At 40.0% G+C, this 15,508-nt stretch overlaps 1 protein-coding gene across 4 annotated transcripts in view; it reads right to left on the bottom strand.

Annotated features, from left to right (window-relative positions):
- CFAP43 (cilia and flagella associated protein 43) overlaps nucleotides 1-15,508 on the bottom strand; it is an 88,835-nt gene that overhangs the window by 42,351 nt on the left and 30,976 nt on the right. For 3 of the 4 annotated variants that reach the window (XM_054036291.1, XM_054036294.1, XM_054036295.1), the window contains 7 exons: nucleotides 15,001-15,104; nucleotides 11,820-11,960; nucleotides 9,697-9,866; nucleotides 8,453-8,605; nucleotides 7,803-7,933; nucleotides 4,747-4,909; nucleotides 3,955-4,065 (listed from right to left, as the gene is read on the bottom strand). In XM_054036291.1, the coding sequence (XP_053892266.1) occupies nucleotides 3,955-4,065; nucleotides 4,747-4,909; nucleotides 7,803-7,933; nucleotides 8,453-8,605; nucleotides 9,697-9,866; nucleotides 11,820-11,960; nucleotides 15,001-15,104 (973 nt within the window). The remainder of the gene's footprint in view (nucleotides 1-3,954; nucleotides 4,066-4,746; nucleotides 4,910-7,802; nucleotides 7,934-8,452; nucleotides 8,606-9,696; nucleotides 9,867-11,819; nucleotides 11,961-15,000; nucleotides 15,105-15,508) is intronic. The other variant, XM_054036292.1, reaches the window with a different exon arrangement.

Below are 15,508 nucleotides of genomic sequence, written 5' to 3'. Positions count from 1 at the left end.
TAAACCAGGTTTATGCTAATGATATTATTTTGGTTCTGGGTGTTATGATGCCCAAGTTGGTTTTGACAACTTTGGATACAAACGTTTTACACATTTAAAACCTGGAATTAAGGAACGGACAGACAACAGCAAAAGATGCATTAAACTGTGCAGCATATATAATCTATGCATTGAGGGACACTTTTCCCTCATCATAGAAAACACAAACTAACATGAAAGTCAAATGATGAAATGACTGAGAAACAACTGGATCACATTGCCATCAGCAGACCGCAGAGAAGATCGTTGCTGGATATTCGATCTTTTACAAGTGCTGATGTAAGAAGTTACCAATACGTTTTCATCTGAACAGTTAGGTTGTCTTTTTAGCTTTATTCCAAGAAGAAAAGAGAGATGGTATTTGATGTGAAGAAGATGTTTGACCCAGAAATCAGGAAGGTTTTAAAAATCCAGCTCATAAGGGGATTTCAGGAGTGGTGGTTAATGAATGCTAATACACAGGAACGATGGGCTCACTTCAAAGATGTTTTCTGGGAGTTGTGGACCGAGATGACCAAGGAAAGAAAAGTGAATAGTCAGGCGCATGGAAACTGACTGAGGAAAGAAAAGGCTTAAAAAAGAGGAAAGTACAGGCAACATAACAAGAAGAACAATGTACATTACAACAGGAATATGTAAAGAAAGATAAAGAAGTAAAAAAAGTCATGTTGGATAGATAAGAAAGAATAGTTTGATGAAAAAGCAAGAGAAGCTGAAGAAGCATCAGTGAGAGGTGACTAAGGGTACGTCTACACTACCCGCCAGATCGGCGGGTAGGAATCGACCTATTAGGGATCGATTTATCGCGTTTAGTGTAGACACGATAAATCGATCCCCGATTGCTCTGCCGTTGACTCCGGAACTCCACGATGGCGAGAGGCGGAAACGGAGTCGATGGGGGAGCTGCAGTCGTTGATCCCGTGCCGCGAGGACGCGAAGTAAGTGATTCTAAGTCTATCTAAGATACGTCGACTTCAGTTATGCTATTCTCGTAGCTGAAGTTGTGGATCTTAGATCGATCCCCCCCCAGTGTAGACCAGGCCTAAGAAACTATTTCAGATGTAGGCAATTTGTCATTACGATTGCAGAGACACAGTGGTATTATAAAATCAAAAGATGAAAGATTGTTAACAATGAAAGTAAAACAAAATAAATGATGGTGAGAACATTTTAATGAAATACTTAACCAGCCAGAACCAACAATACTAATCGATGGATGCAAAGAAGGTAAAGAATTAAATATGTCACTGCTAGAAATTTTAGAAGCATAAATAAAGGAAGCAATTAGGCAGCTGAAAAATAGCAAAGCATCTGGTCAAGATAAGACAACTGCGGAAATGCTTAAAGCTAGGGAGGATGTGGTACTACATGAAATGCAAAAAACTTTCTAATACAGTTTGGGAGAAAATAATTCTATCCAGAGGGTTGGAAGAAAGGTGTGATCTGTAAATTGCCAACAAATGGTGTGAGATAATGGGTGAAGAATAACACTACTTTCAGTATGTGGGAAAGTGTTCTGTCATGTACTATTGATCAGAATCAAACTGGATATAGATGAAAAATTGCAAAATGAGCAAGCAGGCTTCAAACCGAAAGATCATGTATAGATCACCTCTCTATCCTGAGATGACTGATTGAGAAAGGGCTTGTTTATCAGAAAAGATTAGTCTCGAATTTTATAGATTTCACCGAAGTTTTTGACTGCATTCACAGAGAGTCATTATGGAAGATCTTGAGACAATATCGGTATCCTAGAAAGATAGTGTCACCAATCACAATGCTGTATGAAGATTCAAAATACTGTGTAAGTACAGAAGGTGGAGAGACCAATCAGTTTGATATGGTCATTGAAGTACAGCAGCATTGCATTTTATCACCCCTTCTTTTCTGCATTGTTATAGATTATGTGATAAAATGAGCAATATCAAAGGACGATAAAGGAGTTATGTGGAATAGAGTAAAACTTCAAGATCTAAACTTTGCAGATGACATTGTTCTGTTGGACACAGGTGATGGTGCCATGAAAAAGACTACCATCAATGTCAAATGTGAGTCTGCCAAAGTAGGATTAAGACTCCGCCAAAAGAAAATTAAAGTCATGATCGCTGAATGAAGAGTTGGCAATGATGGTGGGTATGTGACTGATAGTGAAAAGTACGACATGGTTAACAACCATGTATATCTTGGAGGCACATTCAGTGCTGGTGGGCAACTCCATAAGGAGAAGCAAGAAGTGGAAAGGCAAGAGGAGCTTTTCAAGATTGGCAAATATCTGGAAAAATAAAGAGATTCACACAAGAACCAAGATCAAGTTATATAATGTCATTTGTGATACTCACATTGTTGTATGCTTCTGAAACTTGGCAAATGCTAGAAGCTCACAATAGGAAACTTAACACATTCCATCAGAGATATCTGTGGAGAATACTTGGTGTCTGCTGGCAGGATAAAATAATCAACACTGATGTGTTACAAAGGACTGGTCAACAGACTGTAGAGAAACTGATTTGAGAAAGAAGACTGAAGTGGTTTGGAGATGTTGTACAGTTGTCAAAAAAACATATTCCTAGACAAGCCCTTGTTAGAAGATGGAAAAGAGAGAGACAACAGGTGACATGAGAAAACTATTGAGAAAGATGCCAATGCCATGGAAACAGATTATGATGCAGCAAGAAACTGGGAATTGACATACAGAGGTGGAAACACTGGGCTGCCTCAGGTGTCAGAAAGCACAGGAGCATCTAATCTGATCTGATAATCAAAGGTTTTAGAAACAAGTCCTTTTAGCGTAACCTAGCCTTATACTAGTGGATTCTAAAGGAAACAAACATTTCCTTTGGGCTAATGTGAAGTGAAGTGAATTAACAGATCATACTCATTCTGGAAGCTACGGTGGCCTGTTGGGTTCTACAGTTTTGCAGATTGATCACTTAGGGGAAATTTTACAAAATTCCTCTGCACCTCAGTGGCTCTGGAATTTGCTCCCTCCTTCCTCTTCTTCAAAGTGGATTCACAACTTTACACAGCCCGATTGCCATTAATGGCAACTGGGTAGGCGTGATCCTGATGTGAGATGGACTCCATAATCTAAAAGCCCTCAGTCAGCCCTATGAGGAACAGTGCTCTTTCCTGAGATCACCCAGGAAGACACTGATATCTGTCAGGCATTTCCTTTGTTTACTCCCCTCCCCTGAAAACACAGAGCTCTAGCTTACATGAGGACCATTCACCAGCCACATATTTGTGTGTTTGAAAACTATATATAATAACAATAAAATCAGCAGTTGCCAGGTTAACCAAGCTCTACATCTCCTCTCCTCCCACCCTTAGCCCTGCGAGGCGTTTCTGTCTTTTTAAAATATGGTCCTTTCTTTGCAAAGAGTGTTACTCCAACATTGGCCTGGAACAACCCCAAGGTCTTTCCGATGTAGCTGACAATCCTAAGTATTGATTTAACAATGCGGCGAAATTTGGGATGATGGCTCATGGAAGAAGGAAGCACATTTGCTTGGTTTCTGATGCTGATCCATTTGTGCAAGTTTCTGACTCATATTTTTAGAAAATCTTTCTGGACTTCAGTATAATTAGCTTGCTGCTCAATGGCTCCAGTTGTCATAGAGTCTTATTTTTTAGTATTTTTACCGCAGTCATGTGTAGAGGCCCCATTGTGCTGCCACTACAACATATAACAAAGGAACAGTTCCTGCCCCAAAGAACTTACAATCCTGGGCCAAGATTTTAAAAAATGATTAGTGATTTTGGGTACCCAACTTTCAACACCTTTAAGGGGCCTGATTTCCAGAAAGTGTTGAGTATCCACTCTCTGAAAATTAGGTCCCCAAAGGTGAGGCATCCAAAATCCCTAGTCATTTTTGAATATTTTGGCCCTGGTTGGTGCCTGTTCTATAAAAGTACCTTCTGAACTTTCTGGTTGAGCCATGTCATTTCATCAGTACTGAGTATGTTCAGGTTGTGGTAGCTATCTTCATCCGTCACCTCCACACTTGGTTTCTTCTGGGGCATTTCCTGACATTAAAATTTTAAGACAGGCATTTATACAGACCTGTTTCCACAATGCCTAGTTCAGACAATACATATTCCACTCAATCCTTTATTCATACTTCACACCTTTTATAAAAGCTGCCTCAAATATGAATATTCAGAGACAACAAGAGAAAACTGAAGATAGCAGATTGAAAAATTCAGGTAAATTCCTAAGGAGTCCTTTATCAGAAGATGTATCACAATGTTCTTCTCATCTCTTTGGTAACAGCTGTGTTAGAGTCTGAACCTGCAAACTCTTGCTACCAGGCATATGTACTATAGTCCAGATTAAACCTGGAAAAAACTGTTTTGCATCATCACAATAAAAAATAAGTCTGACGTTAATAAATCCAATTGTCTATGGCAGATTTGAATAGATCTAGTGAAATCTGAGGACATGTGAACACCTTGGTCCCTAAAACTATTTTCATTTTCATGAGATTTCTATTCCAGAAGTAAAATAATTAAACCAAGACCATTTCATCTCTGGGGTTTTCCCCCTTTCGCCTAGAAACTCTCCTAGGGGCAGAGCACTGTGTCAGGATACAATAAACTTTACACATTTGTAATGGTGGATCAAATTTCATCTCAAGAATTATCAAAATCTTTTCCACCCTTTAAAGACAAGAATTTTTTGTTTCAAATTTTTAAAAAGTTTCAAACCTGAGATTCCTTTTCCAAGGATGATTCCAGTAGGGACTCTGTAGCAATGTTCCATTCCGCCATGGACTTTAAAACAGTATTTTCACTGTAAATTGAGTTGTTCAGAATGGCGAGAATGAGTCGCCAATAATCAGTAGCTTCCTTAATTTCATCGTCTCCAGTCCTGTTGGTAAAAAGGGGGAACTGACATGTTTTTCTGTGTATTATGGAAAAGGCTGAAGAATTTAAAACCATTTATTACAATATATTAAGCTGATTGAAATATGGAGTTTCTGTCCCACAGGAAATTCCAGTACAGGCATTTCAGTGTTTTTACCCCGAAGTGGGACTAAAGGTCAAACTACTGAAATTTTTCACAGCATGAAAAATTCTGAAAAATTATGATTTGGAAATGTCAAAACATGCCTCTGTGGTGCCTTATGGGAGTTTTAGTTCCAGGTCCCTCATAACTCCATTCCACACGATGGGCTCTGCTCCCCAGCTGGACTTCACCTCCCATGATATATGGTGGCCTTTCCCTGTGGCTGAGCCTCTGCGGTGCTACATGAGACTTACATGAGTTCATGTAAGTATGGATCCAGTGAGCCTCTTCCAAATGGCCTATTTGGGGCTGGCTGGCAGGGAGCCCACATGTATAGTATTCAGTGGCATAAAGAGATCCCTACTATACCTGCCACTCCCTACACAAGTCTTATGTGTATCCATTGGGTGAACGGAGCAGGTTCTCTGTGTGGGGTTGAATTTCAAGCTAAATCTTTAATCATAGAAATGTAGGGCTGGAAGGGACCTTCAGAGAACATGTAGGCCAGCTCTCTGTGCTGAAGCAGGACCAATTATGCCTACACCATTCCTGACAGGTGTTTGTTTAACCTTTTCTTAAAACCCTCCACTGATGGGGATTCTACAACCTCACGTGGAAGCCTATTTCAATGCTTAACCTTATCCTTATAGTTAGAAAGTTTTCCCTAATATCTACCTTGCTGCAGATTAAGCCCATTTCTTCCTGTCCTAGCTTCAGTGGACACGGAGAACAATTGATCACTGTCCTCTTTATAACAGCACTTTATATATTTGAAGACTGTTACCAGGTCCTCCCTCTGTCGTCTTTTCTCAAGACTAAACATACCCAGTGTTATTAACCTTTCCATATAGATCAGGTTTTCTAACCCTTTTATCTTTTTTTGCTCTCTGCTGGACTTTCTATAATTTATCCACAGCTTTCTTAAAGTGTGGTACCCGAAACTGGATACAATACTCCAGCTGAGGCCTCACCAGTGCTGAGTAGAGCAGGACAATTATTTCCCAGGTCTTTCATACAATACTCCTGTTAATATGCCCCAGAATGATATTAACCTATTTCGCAATTGCATCACACTGTGGACTCGTATTCAATTTTGAGCCATTATAACCCCCAGATCCTTTTCAGCAGTACTACCACCTAGCCAGTTATTCCCCATCTTGTATTTATTCCTTTGATTTTTCCTTCCGAAGTGTAGTACTTTGCACTTGTCTTTACTGAATTTCATCTTGTTGATTTCAGACCAATTCTCCAATTTATTTAGGCCATTTTGAATTCTAATCCTGTCCTCCAAAGTGCTTGCAGCTCCTCCCAGCTTGGTGTCATCTGCAAGTTTTATAAGCATACACCCCACTCCCTTATTCAAGACATTAATGAAAATGTTGACTAGTGCCAGGCCCAGGACAGACCCCTGCAGCATACCACTAGGTAAGTCTTCTCAGTTTGACAGCGAACTAGGCTTTGAGTATGGTCTTTTAACCAGGTGTGTACCCACCTTATAGTAATTTCATCTAAAACAGATTTCCCTAGTTTGTTTATGAGAATGTCATGCGGGGCTATGGCAAATGTCTTACTATCAACATACAACATAAATCTGCAAATATCAGGTCTACAGCTATCCCCCTATTGACTAGGCCAGTAACTTTTCCATTGTAACCTTTCAACGCTTCTGCATGCCTCCTTCTAAAGCTTAGTTACAACCACATATTATTGCAAACAGCTAAGTAAACACAACGATATCACAAGTTCTCAAGCAGGGGGGGATCAAGTTTTTTTATGAGTTACAACTACATTTCCTTTCTTTATAACTAGATGGAATGGGGATGCCAAGGCTTTTTTCTGTTGCGATATGGGGTCACACTATGGGAAAGGCCAAGGACCAATGAACTATATTATTCTGCCTTTAAATTTATTTGTTTTAAGGCTGCTAAAGGGGTCAGATTTACAGCACTGGAGAATAAAGTTCTCAGAATGGATATGGCATGGTTAGATAGGATTCTCTAACAGTATATTCAGGGCTGTACAAGACAGAAATACTATAAAAGTTCCTGCCCAGAGGTCTTGTAGTCTAGAAAACAAAGGACAGACAATATGCACTAGGGGATGCAGCTGCCCAAGATATAGAGGAACTGGTCACTATGTGTATGTACCTAATCGCAATGATTTTATATTCTTAATGATCTGATGGGACAACCTCTATGGTGAGAGGAAGGGAAGTCAATATGCAAAGCCCATTCAATCCTTGGCCTCTCTGGTATGACTGACAAGGAGGAGCATCAAAATGTTTCTGTGAAATAACAATATCTGTTTGCCGTTTCCACCATGGGAAAGAAACCACTTTTCTAATACTTACCCCAGAATAGTCTAAAAATGGCCTAAAGCCAGTAATTTCCTAAAAGGGGACATTTTCCTTCATTTTGTCTTTTTAATTACTTTTATTCATCAAAGTCTATCTTCCCTGAGTTTTTTATTTGAGCCGTAAGGTGCTCTATATAACTAAATCCTGAAGATAGTCCTAAGACTGAACTAAAGCCATAGCTGGACTCATCAGCTTAGTCAAGTGATTTCAGCTAATTAACTGCCCAGGTTTGGTAATCATCACGGACTGCTGCTGTTAGGTTGTATACTAGCTGTCTGGACAGAAGACAATAAAACTAACTTCCACATAATAAAACAGATTGCCTAAAGCATGCAGAAATTAGTGTGTTTGGGCACCAGTATTCATATCATCAATATAATCAGTTAATCTTACACATACTTCCATTTCAGGCACACAAGGGTACCATCATTCACGCCACTGACAAGTAGGAACTGGCCATCCAATGAAAACGCCAACGATCCAATTCCCTGTCCTTGGTAAGAATGGCAATGCTCCCGAGCAACTGTTTCCTGAAAGAGTTACAGTAACAATAGCAGACGGTCAGGAGCAAATACGTTTTTCTACAGGAATATGTCACTACATTCTGTTACTAGGCTCCCTGGTTTAACATACTCCTTTGTATTAGGCTAAAACTTTAATAATATTTAAGGAGTTTAAAAAGACACTAGAATGGGTGGTTTTAAAAGATGGGCCAAGTTTTGACTCAGGCCTTGGAATAAGCTCCGAGGGCTGAGCCGTTGTCTCAGATGTCTGTGACGCAGCAAAATTATCGATCAGAAGATTTACGGTAGAAGAAAATAAGCAGCAAATGATCACACGCACACACAACCTCTGAAAATAAAAGCATCCATCATAAAAATAAACATCAGACTAGTCAATTGTATAATACAATTTCCTTTTCTCTTCAAGTGTAGCAAGTCTTTTTCTGTAGCAATATATATATTTGCTTTCATTACACTGATCCATACAGTAACTCCCGACTGCTCTGATCAACTTAGGTTTAATGAGACCCGTGCACTGATGCCTACCAAAGTAACAGCATCACGGATAAACAATACTCCATCCTTAGCCACTGATGCCAACAGCTGGCTGTTAGGTGAAAAATGGAGGAACCCTGGTGCAAACTGGTTGCTTGGAATCTTCTTCTCTGATAAAGTAACTGACGCATCTTTCCAGGTTTTCTGTAAACCAAACAAAATACAAAACAGCATTTGAGATGATGGAAGTATCAACAGCTGGCCATATAAAAGTGAGTGATAATGCTGGCAGGTACAAATAGCTTGTTGGATTATCTTTTACATATGTTGCCATTTATAAGAGTTATGGGCCTGGGGGCGGTGTATCATGGCTATGCTGATAATACGTTATCTCACCCTCTCTAGTTGCAGAAGGGGATGTAGTAGATGTTTTAGGAGTTGCAATCAATGGAGGTGCCTGAGCTGGAACCCCTCAGCTTAAAAGTGAAGAGCCTGCCAACAAGGCTTTCTCCATGAGGATTCTCTCTCCCACTTGTACTCTCTGAAGTAGCACAAATCTGTTGACGCTCAGGGCATATTAGATAAAAGAGTCCATCTCTTTCCCCAGGGTTTTGGGTTGGTCGGGAAGTGCAGAAGGTTGGTGTTCATGAGTGGAGTAGGGTATTTTTGTGGAGGAGGAGGTTGAAATTTTCACTTTTGGATGATTATTTTCTGGGTTGGGGGAGCTTTTAGTATGTTTAAACGTATGTGAAAAGTCACCTAGAGACCTGGACATGCACCTTTTCATGTGTCCTACAGATCCAAATAAATATTGCAAAATCTGAAATTGAGTCATTCAGAACTACCCAAGACTGAGCCAGACAGAAATTATGCAGATTGGCTCAGAAAGGAAATGTAGTGAGCAGCACATTTCCTAGACATCCATGGATTCACAGGCCTAATGTCTAGTTCTAGCTCTTGAGAAAGAATTGATATTTGAAGTACAGGTGTCAGCCATTCTGCAGGTTTGTACCGTTTTAAGAATGCTGCCACATTGTGGTCATTGCCCTGGCGTGCTGATCTAATGCCGGTGATACACACTTCTGAGGTTGAGCACTGCAGTGAGCACCATGTAGGTACCAAATAGGGCTGACCTATTTTACCTTAGGCTACTGGAGAATGATGCAATTTGATCGGGGTCAGGGATAGATAGACGAGATTTTGCTTACTCGCCGCTGTGCTCATGCCCCTCATTTCTTGTGTTGACAAGATTACAATATTTTACCTCCTCCCAAAAAGCAGCATCAGAGAAATACCTTTTTGGCAAGATGGTATTTACAGATGAAAGGTGCGTGGTTGCAGTAGCCATACACAGTGTCATCTTTCTGTCTGACTGCTGAGGACAGGGGGTAATGTAATTCGTACTGGCGCTTCTGAATGACACGGTTCTTTAGCATCCCTCGTTCATCAATACACTCATCATTGTCTACAAGATTGAAACAGACAAGATGGAAGAGAGATCACAGATGCTAGAGCAGATATTTCACCTTTAAAAATAAAATGGTAGTTGTGAAAAACAGAAGCAAAGTTTAATGTACCAGCTAATCTCAGCAGGGAGGGTGGGTGGTCTACGGTTTTGAGCAGGGGACTGGGGGGGTCAGGAGTCTCAGCTTAACCACTGACTCTATATGACCTTGGATAAGTTACGTAAGTCCAACTTTTCACCAGGGCATCTCCATTTTTTGACGGCCCAACATGAGACACCTATAACAGGGCTTGATTTTCAAAGGGTGTGAGCACCCGCAACTCCAGCTGCAGCCAGTGGAAGTCGCAGGTGGCCAGCACCTCTGAAAATCAGGCCCTACTTTAAGTGTTTAAAATTGGGCACTCACAACTGGAGACACCCAATGTCAGTGGGCATTTAAAGAAAATATTGGCCTTAGTATCTGTGCCTCAGTGCAAGTCACTATGTAAAGTGTAGTATTAACAAGTTCCTTTTAGAATTTAGATTTAAGGGATAAGAAAGTCTTGCACCGTATTTTCTTACAACTTTACATAATAAAGCTTTCTCCAAAAAAGGTTTTGCTAACAATTCATACATAGACATAAATCGAATGACAGCATTGTGGCACAAAGCTCCATTTTAACAGTGACTGCATATCAGGACTGTGATGTACTCCTGCGATGTGGAGGATGCTTGATAAAGCATCAGCCTGCAATGTGGTTTGCTTAAGCTAATCCACTAAAACCCTTTCATGCCCATTCAATTAATTTTCAATTTTTAAGAAAAATGTGATGAAGAATGTGCACTTGTCTAGAACATTGCCTATACCTTTTAATTCACATGTACATTGACTCAATGATTAGTCTTGTCATTCTGCATCCAATTCTTGGAGTCTGTGGTACTTGAAAGAAGTGACCTGCTTAAAAAATGTAACTTCAAGGATAGTATGCTGAATTCCACAAACACATACATGAAACTCCTATGGCCTGTGTTGTGCAAGAAGTCAGATTGATGATTTCAATGGTCCCTTCTGGCCATAAAAAAAACCCCTATGAATTTATGAGCAAAGCTACCAAAAAAAATCACTCGTATTCCAGTGCTGAGCGTTTTATAAATGCTCACATAGATAAAATAAGGCTGGGGTATATTTTGAGAACTCCTTTTGGATGGTTGTTCAGTTTACTGAAGGCCTAACCTCCTCCCATCCCACAAATCACCAGTTTCCCTTTCAATGTGATGCCCCAATATGCGCTCTGCTGAAAATCTATGACTGCAGAGATCTAGGGCCAGATCCTCGGCTGGTGAATGGAGCTATGCTGATTTACAATGGCTGAGAATCCTAAAGTCTGCCTATAAAGGAAGTCCTAGTTCCCTCCTGCCCTCAACGCTGTTCTTTTGTTTCACACCATGTTTCTTTGTAATATTCTTAAATTAGGATTCAAGTTAAGATTTTTTTTAAATTGTTGGGTTTTTTGCTATGAACTTTTATCCAGTGGTGCTATGGGAAAGACAGTCATTATTTATTAATGTATTAACCTCGGACATTTTCACTATTAAGCCATCTTGAACCCATAGTAATTCACTGAAGGACTGGTGAGATTAACTTTTCTCTTCCACCTTCCTCTCCTTCTGCGGCCTTATGGACATCTCATTGTTGGGTGGTGGCAATGTGATACCAGAGGTAAATCACCGTTCCCTCGCTTCTTTCTTGCCTCCCGCACTCCTCAATTCATTTGCATACTGCAGTACTATTTTGTTAAATGAATCAGCTGATTAAGGGAAGCCTACACACAATCACACTAGAAATGATACACTGGGAAGGTGTATAGAGTAGATAGATAAAACAGATTAGAGCAGTAGTGCTTTGTGCAAGGGACAACGTAAGTGTGCACGTGTCTCAAAGAATGTCACACAAGGAATAGATTTCATTTTTACCTATTGTGATTGCTGAAGGCAGACAAAAGATTTCCAGTCTTGCTCTTCTGATGTCTGGTGGACAAAGAAGTGCCATCACCTCAACTAATTCACTCTCCACATCATATATTGCAGAAAGGCCTAGGACTTCACTACTCATCACTGAAAGCAGATGGAGACCAACACTTAAGCCAGTTATTGCATCAAGTTGTATTTGTTCCTGCTGGGATCCCATGCGAAGCCCATTGGGGAACGATGATTCAGAACATGTCATAACATAATCATATTGCTCTTGCACTTAAGTGACTATTTAAATTGTGAAAATCAGCACAGCTGGGAACTGATTTTCAGAAATACCAAATACCCACGATTCCAACTGAAGTCAATTGCTGCAGATGCTCAGCACCTGTGAAAAAATTAGGCTTTTCATCCCTCAGGAAATTTTCAGACTTCAGCTGATCTGAGAGGTTAAGGGACCTGAAATTTGAGCAAATTTTAACAATTCTGGAGAGATGCTGCTGATAATCACTGGGTGAAATGTGACAAGGCATGGAAAAGGTCAGCCATCCATATTTGGACTGTGATTATGCAAATTTTGATATTATTCTGAGGGATACCATTTTAAACCAAATCTAATTCTCCTCAGGGATGTCACAATCAATGAAACTTCATGTTAGGGCTGTTGATTAATCCCAGTTAACTCACTCGATTAACTAAAAAAAATTAATCGCAATTTATCGCAGTTTTAATCTCACTGTTAAATAATAGAATACTAATTGAAATTTATTAAATATTTTTGGATGTTTTTCTACATTTTCAAAAATATTGATTTCAATTACAACACAGAATACAAAATGTACACTGCTCATTTTCTATTATTATTTTTCATTACAAATATTTTCACTATAAAAATGATAAACAAATAGTATTTTTCAATTCGCCTCATACAAGTAATATAATGCAATCTCTTTATCGTTTAGTTTTTTTGTTACATAACTGCATTCAAAAATAAAACAATGTAAAACTTTAGAGCCTACAAGTCCTCTCAGTCCTACTTCTTGTTCAGCCAATTGCTAAGACAAAAAAGTTTGTTTACATTTACGGAAGATAATGCTACCCACTTCTTATTTACAATGTCACCAGAAAGTGAGAACAGGGGTTCGCATGGGACTTTTGTAGCTGGCATTGCAAGGTATTTATGTGCCAGATATGCTAAACATTCGTATGTCCCTTCATGCTTCAGCCACCATTCCAGAGGACATGCTTCCATGCTGATGACGTTCATTAAAAAAATAAGGTGTTTATTAAATTTGTGACTGGATTCCTTAGGGGAGAATTGCTTTTCTCTGGCTGTTTTACGTGCATTTTGCCATATATTTCATGTTATCGTAGTCTCGGATGATGACTCAGCACACGTTCGCTTTAAGAACACTTTCACTGCAGATTTGACAAAATGCAAAGAAGGTACCAATGTGAGATTTCTAAAGATAGCTACAGCACTCGACTCAAGGTTTAAGAATCTGAAGTGCCTTCCAAAATTTGAGAGGGATGAGGTGTGGAGCATGCATGCCAAACTAGGTGGGAACACAACTTTCATACAGAATTCTTTCATACAGAATGGCTTATACAGTAACTCCTCACTTAAAGTCGTCCCAGTTAACATTGTTTCGTTGTTACGTTGCTGATCAATTAGAGAACATGCTCGTTTAAAGTTGCACAATGCTCCCTTATAATGTTGTTTGGCAGCCGCCTGCTTTGTCCACTGCTTGCAGAAAGAGCAGCCCATTGCAGCTAGCTAGTGGGGGCTTGGAACCAGGGTTGACCGGCAGCCCCCCTATCAGTTCCCCGCTCCCCTAAGTTCCCTGTGCACAGCCGCCCAGCAGGCTATCAACTGCTGGCAGTTCAACTGTCCCTCCCCCCACTGCCATGTGCTGCTCCTGCATTCTGCCTTGGAGCTGCTCCTGGGAGCCTCCTGCTTGCTGTGTGTGGGGGGGAGGAGAGAAAGAAGGGGGCTAATGTCAGGGTGTCCCCCTCCCCCCTGTTCCTGCCCCCCACTTACCCCATCTCTATAGAATGGGGGGGGGGAACGGGACACAAAAGGGCTCAGGACGGAGGGAGCTTGCCGGCAGCAGCTGCTGTCTCAACTTGCTGATCTCCTTAAAAAGGCAATGTACTTAGAGTGGGGTCAGCGTACTTAAAAGGGGTACTTAATGCAGTACTTAATGCAGATCTCTCTCTCTCTCTCTCTCTCTCACACACACACACACACACACACACACACACACACACACACACACACACACACAGTGTGTCTCTGTTTCTGTCTGCCATGCTGTCTCCCTTCCCTCCATTTGTGCTGCCTTGTAGAGTGTGAGGTTACATTAACAACGTGTTAACCCTTGAGTGCTCAGCCAAGTGCTAGTTCATCATTTAGCAGTAAGGCATTCCCTGGGAAATATCCCACTCTCTGACTTCACCACTTCAGCCAAGCTTCACAATCATCATTGCTGTGTACAGTATTAAATTGTTTGTTTAAAACTTATACTGTGTATATATATATATGTCTTTTGTCTGTTGAAAAAAATTTGCCTGGAACCTAATCCCCGCTATTTACATTAATTCTTATGGGGAAATTGGATTCGCTTAACATCGTTTCGCTTAAAGTCGCATTTTTCAGGAACATCACGACAACGTTAAGTGAGGAGTTACTGTATCTGAAGTTGCAAGTGCAGTACATGTGCACCCTGAGGCAAAGGTGTCTGGGTTATGGAGGAGCTCTCAGAATACAGGATTTAAAACTGCAACAAACTCTGTAGTTTAACTGTATTTTGTAAAGTGCATTAGTTCAGAAGAGTGTTATAGTTTGATAAGGTGCCAAACAAAGGACTACTGCACATCAGAGATTGTTGTAGAAAGTCATCAGAAAAAAAAACCAAAAACAATACAACAAAGTGGCATTTATCGGGAAAAAATACAGAGCACCATATAAAGTAGTAAAGTCACCAGCGCTGCAATCCTTCACCCCAATTCCATCCTTGTATTAAAATCTTTAGTTTCTAAATAAGAGCATCTGTTAAAGAAAAGTTTTAGAAATCAATATTGCCACTATTCAAAACTATTACTAACGGCACCTAGTGAAAATACAATGCAATGAATATCATATATTAGAATATTAGATATTATATTCTGTTACATATATTACCTAAGTATCCAAGAACCTGGAATAATTTTGAGGGCCGAGCATCTAAAATAAAGATATGTCCTTCTGCAGCTCCAGTTATGAGGTACTGACCACTCTGATCATATCTAGACAAAGCAGAATTCCACTTAAATACAGTTTTTGTCCATCACAGTGTACTCACAGTATTTCACTTGATACAATTCATCACAAAAGGCCAAGTTCTGCTCTAAGTTACACTCATGTAACTCTACTGGTATCTGTGGGGTCCATACTGTAACTGAGATTTAGCCTGTTGGGTTTACTTGGCTTGGGCCTGATCCAAAGCCCATTAAAAGTCAATGGGAGCCGTTTCTATTTACTTCAGTGGGCGTTTGATGTAAACCTAGTAATATTACACAATAGTTTATTTTAGTTACATTATAAAATCTTTCGTTCCTTTTAATCCTCTTCTTTTTCAGACGTCTAACCAGACTTTATATACTATATGCTCTCTGTCTCTATATGTATTGATACACCTTTAAAATAATTT

This window comes from Malaclemys terrapin, chromosome 7 (assembly GCF_027887155.1).
Source record: "Malaclemys terrapin pileata isolate rMalTer1 chromosome 7, rMalTer1.hap1, whole genome shotgun sequence".
Taxonomy (NCBI): domain Eukaryota; kingdom Metazoa; phylum Chordata; order Testudines; family Emydidae; genus Malaclemys; species Malaclemys terrapin.
This window is presented reverse-complemented; position numbering and strand designations above follow the sequence as displayed.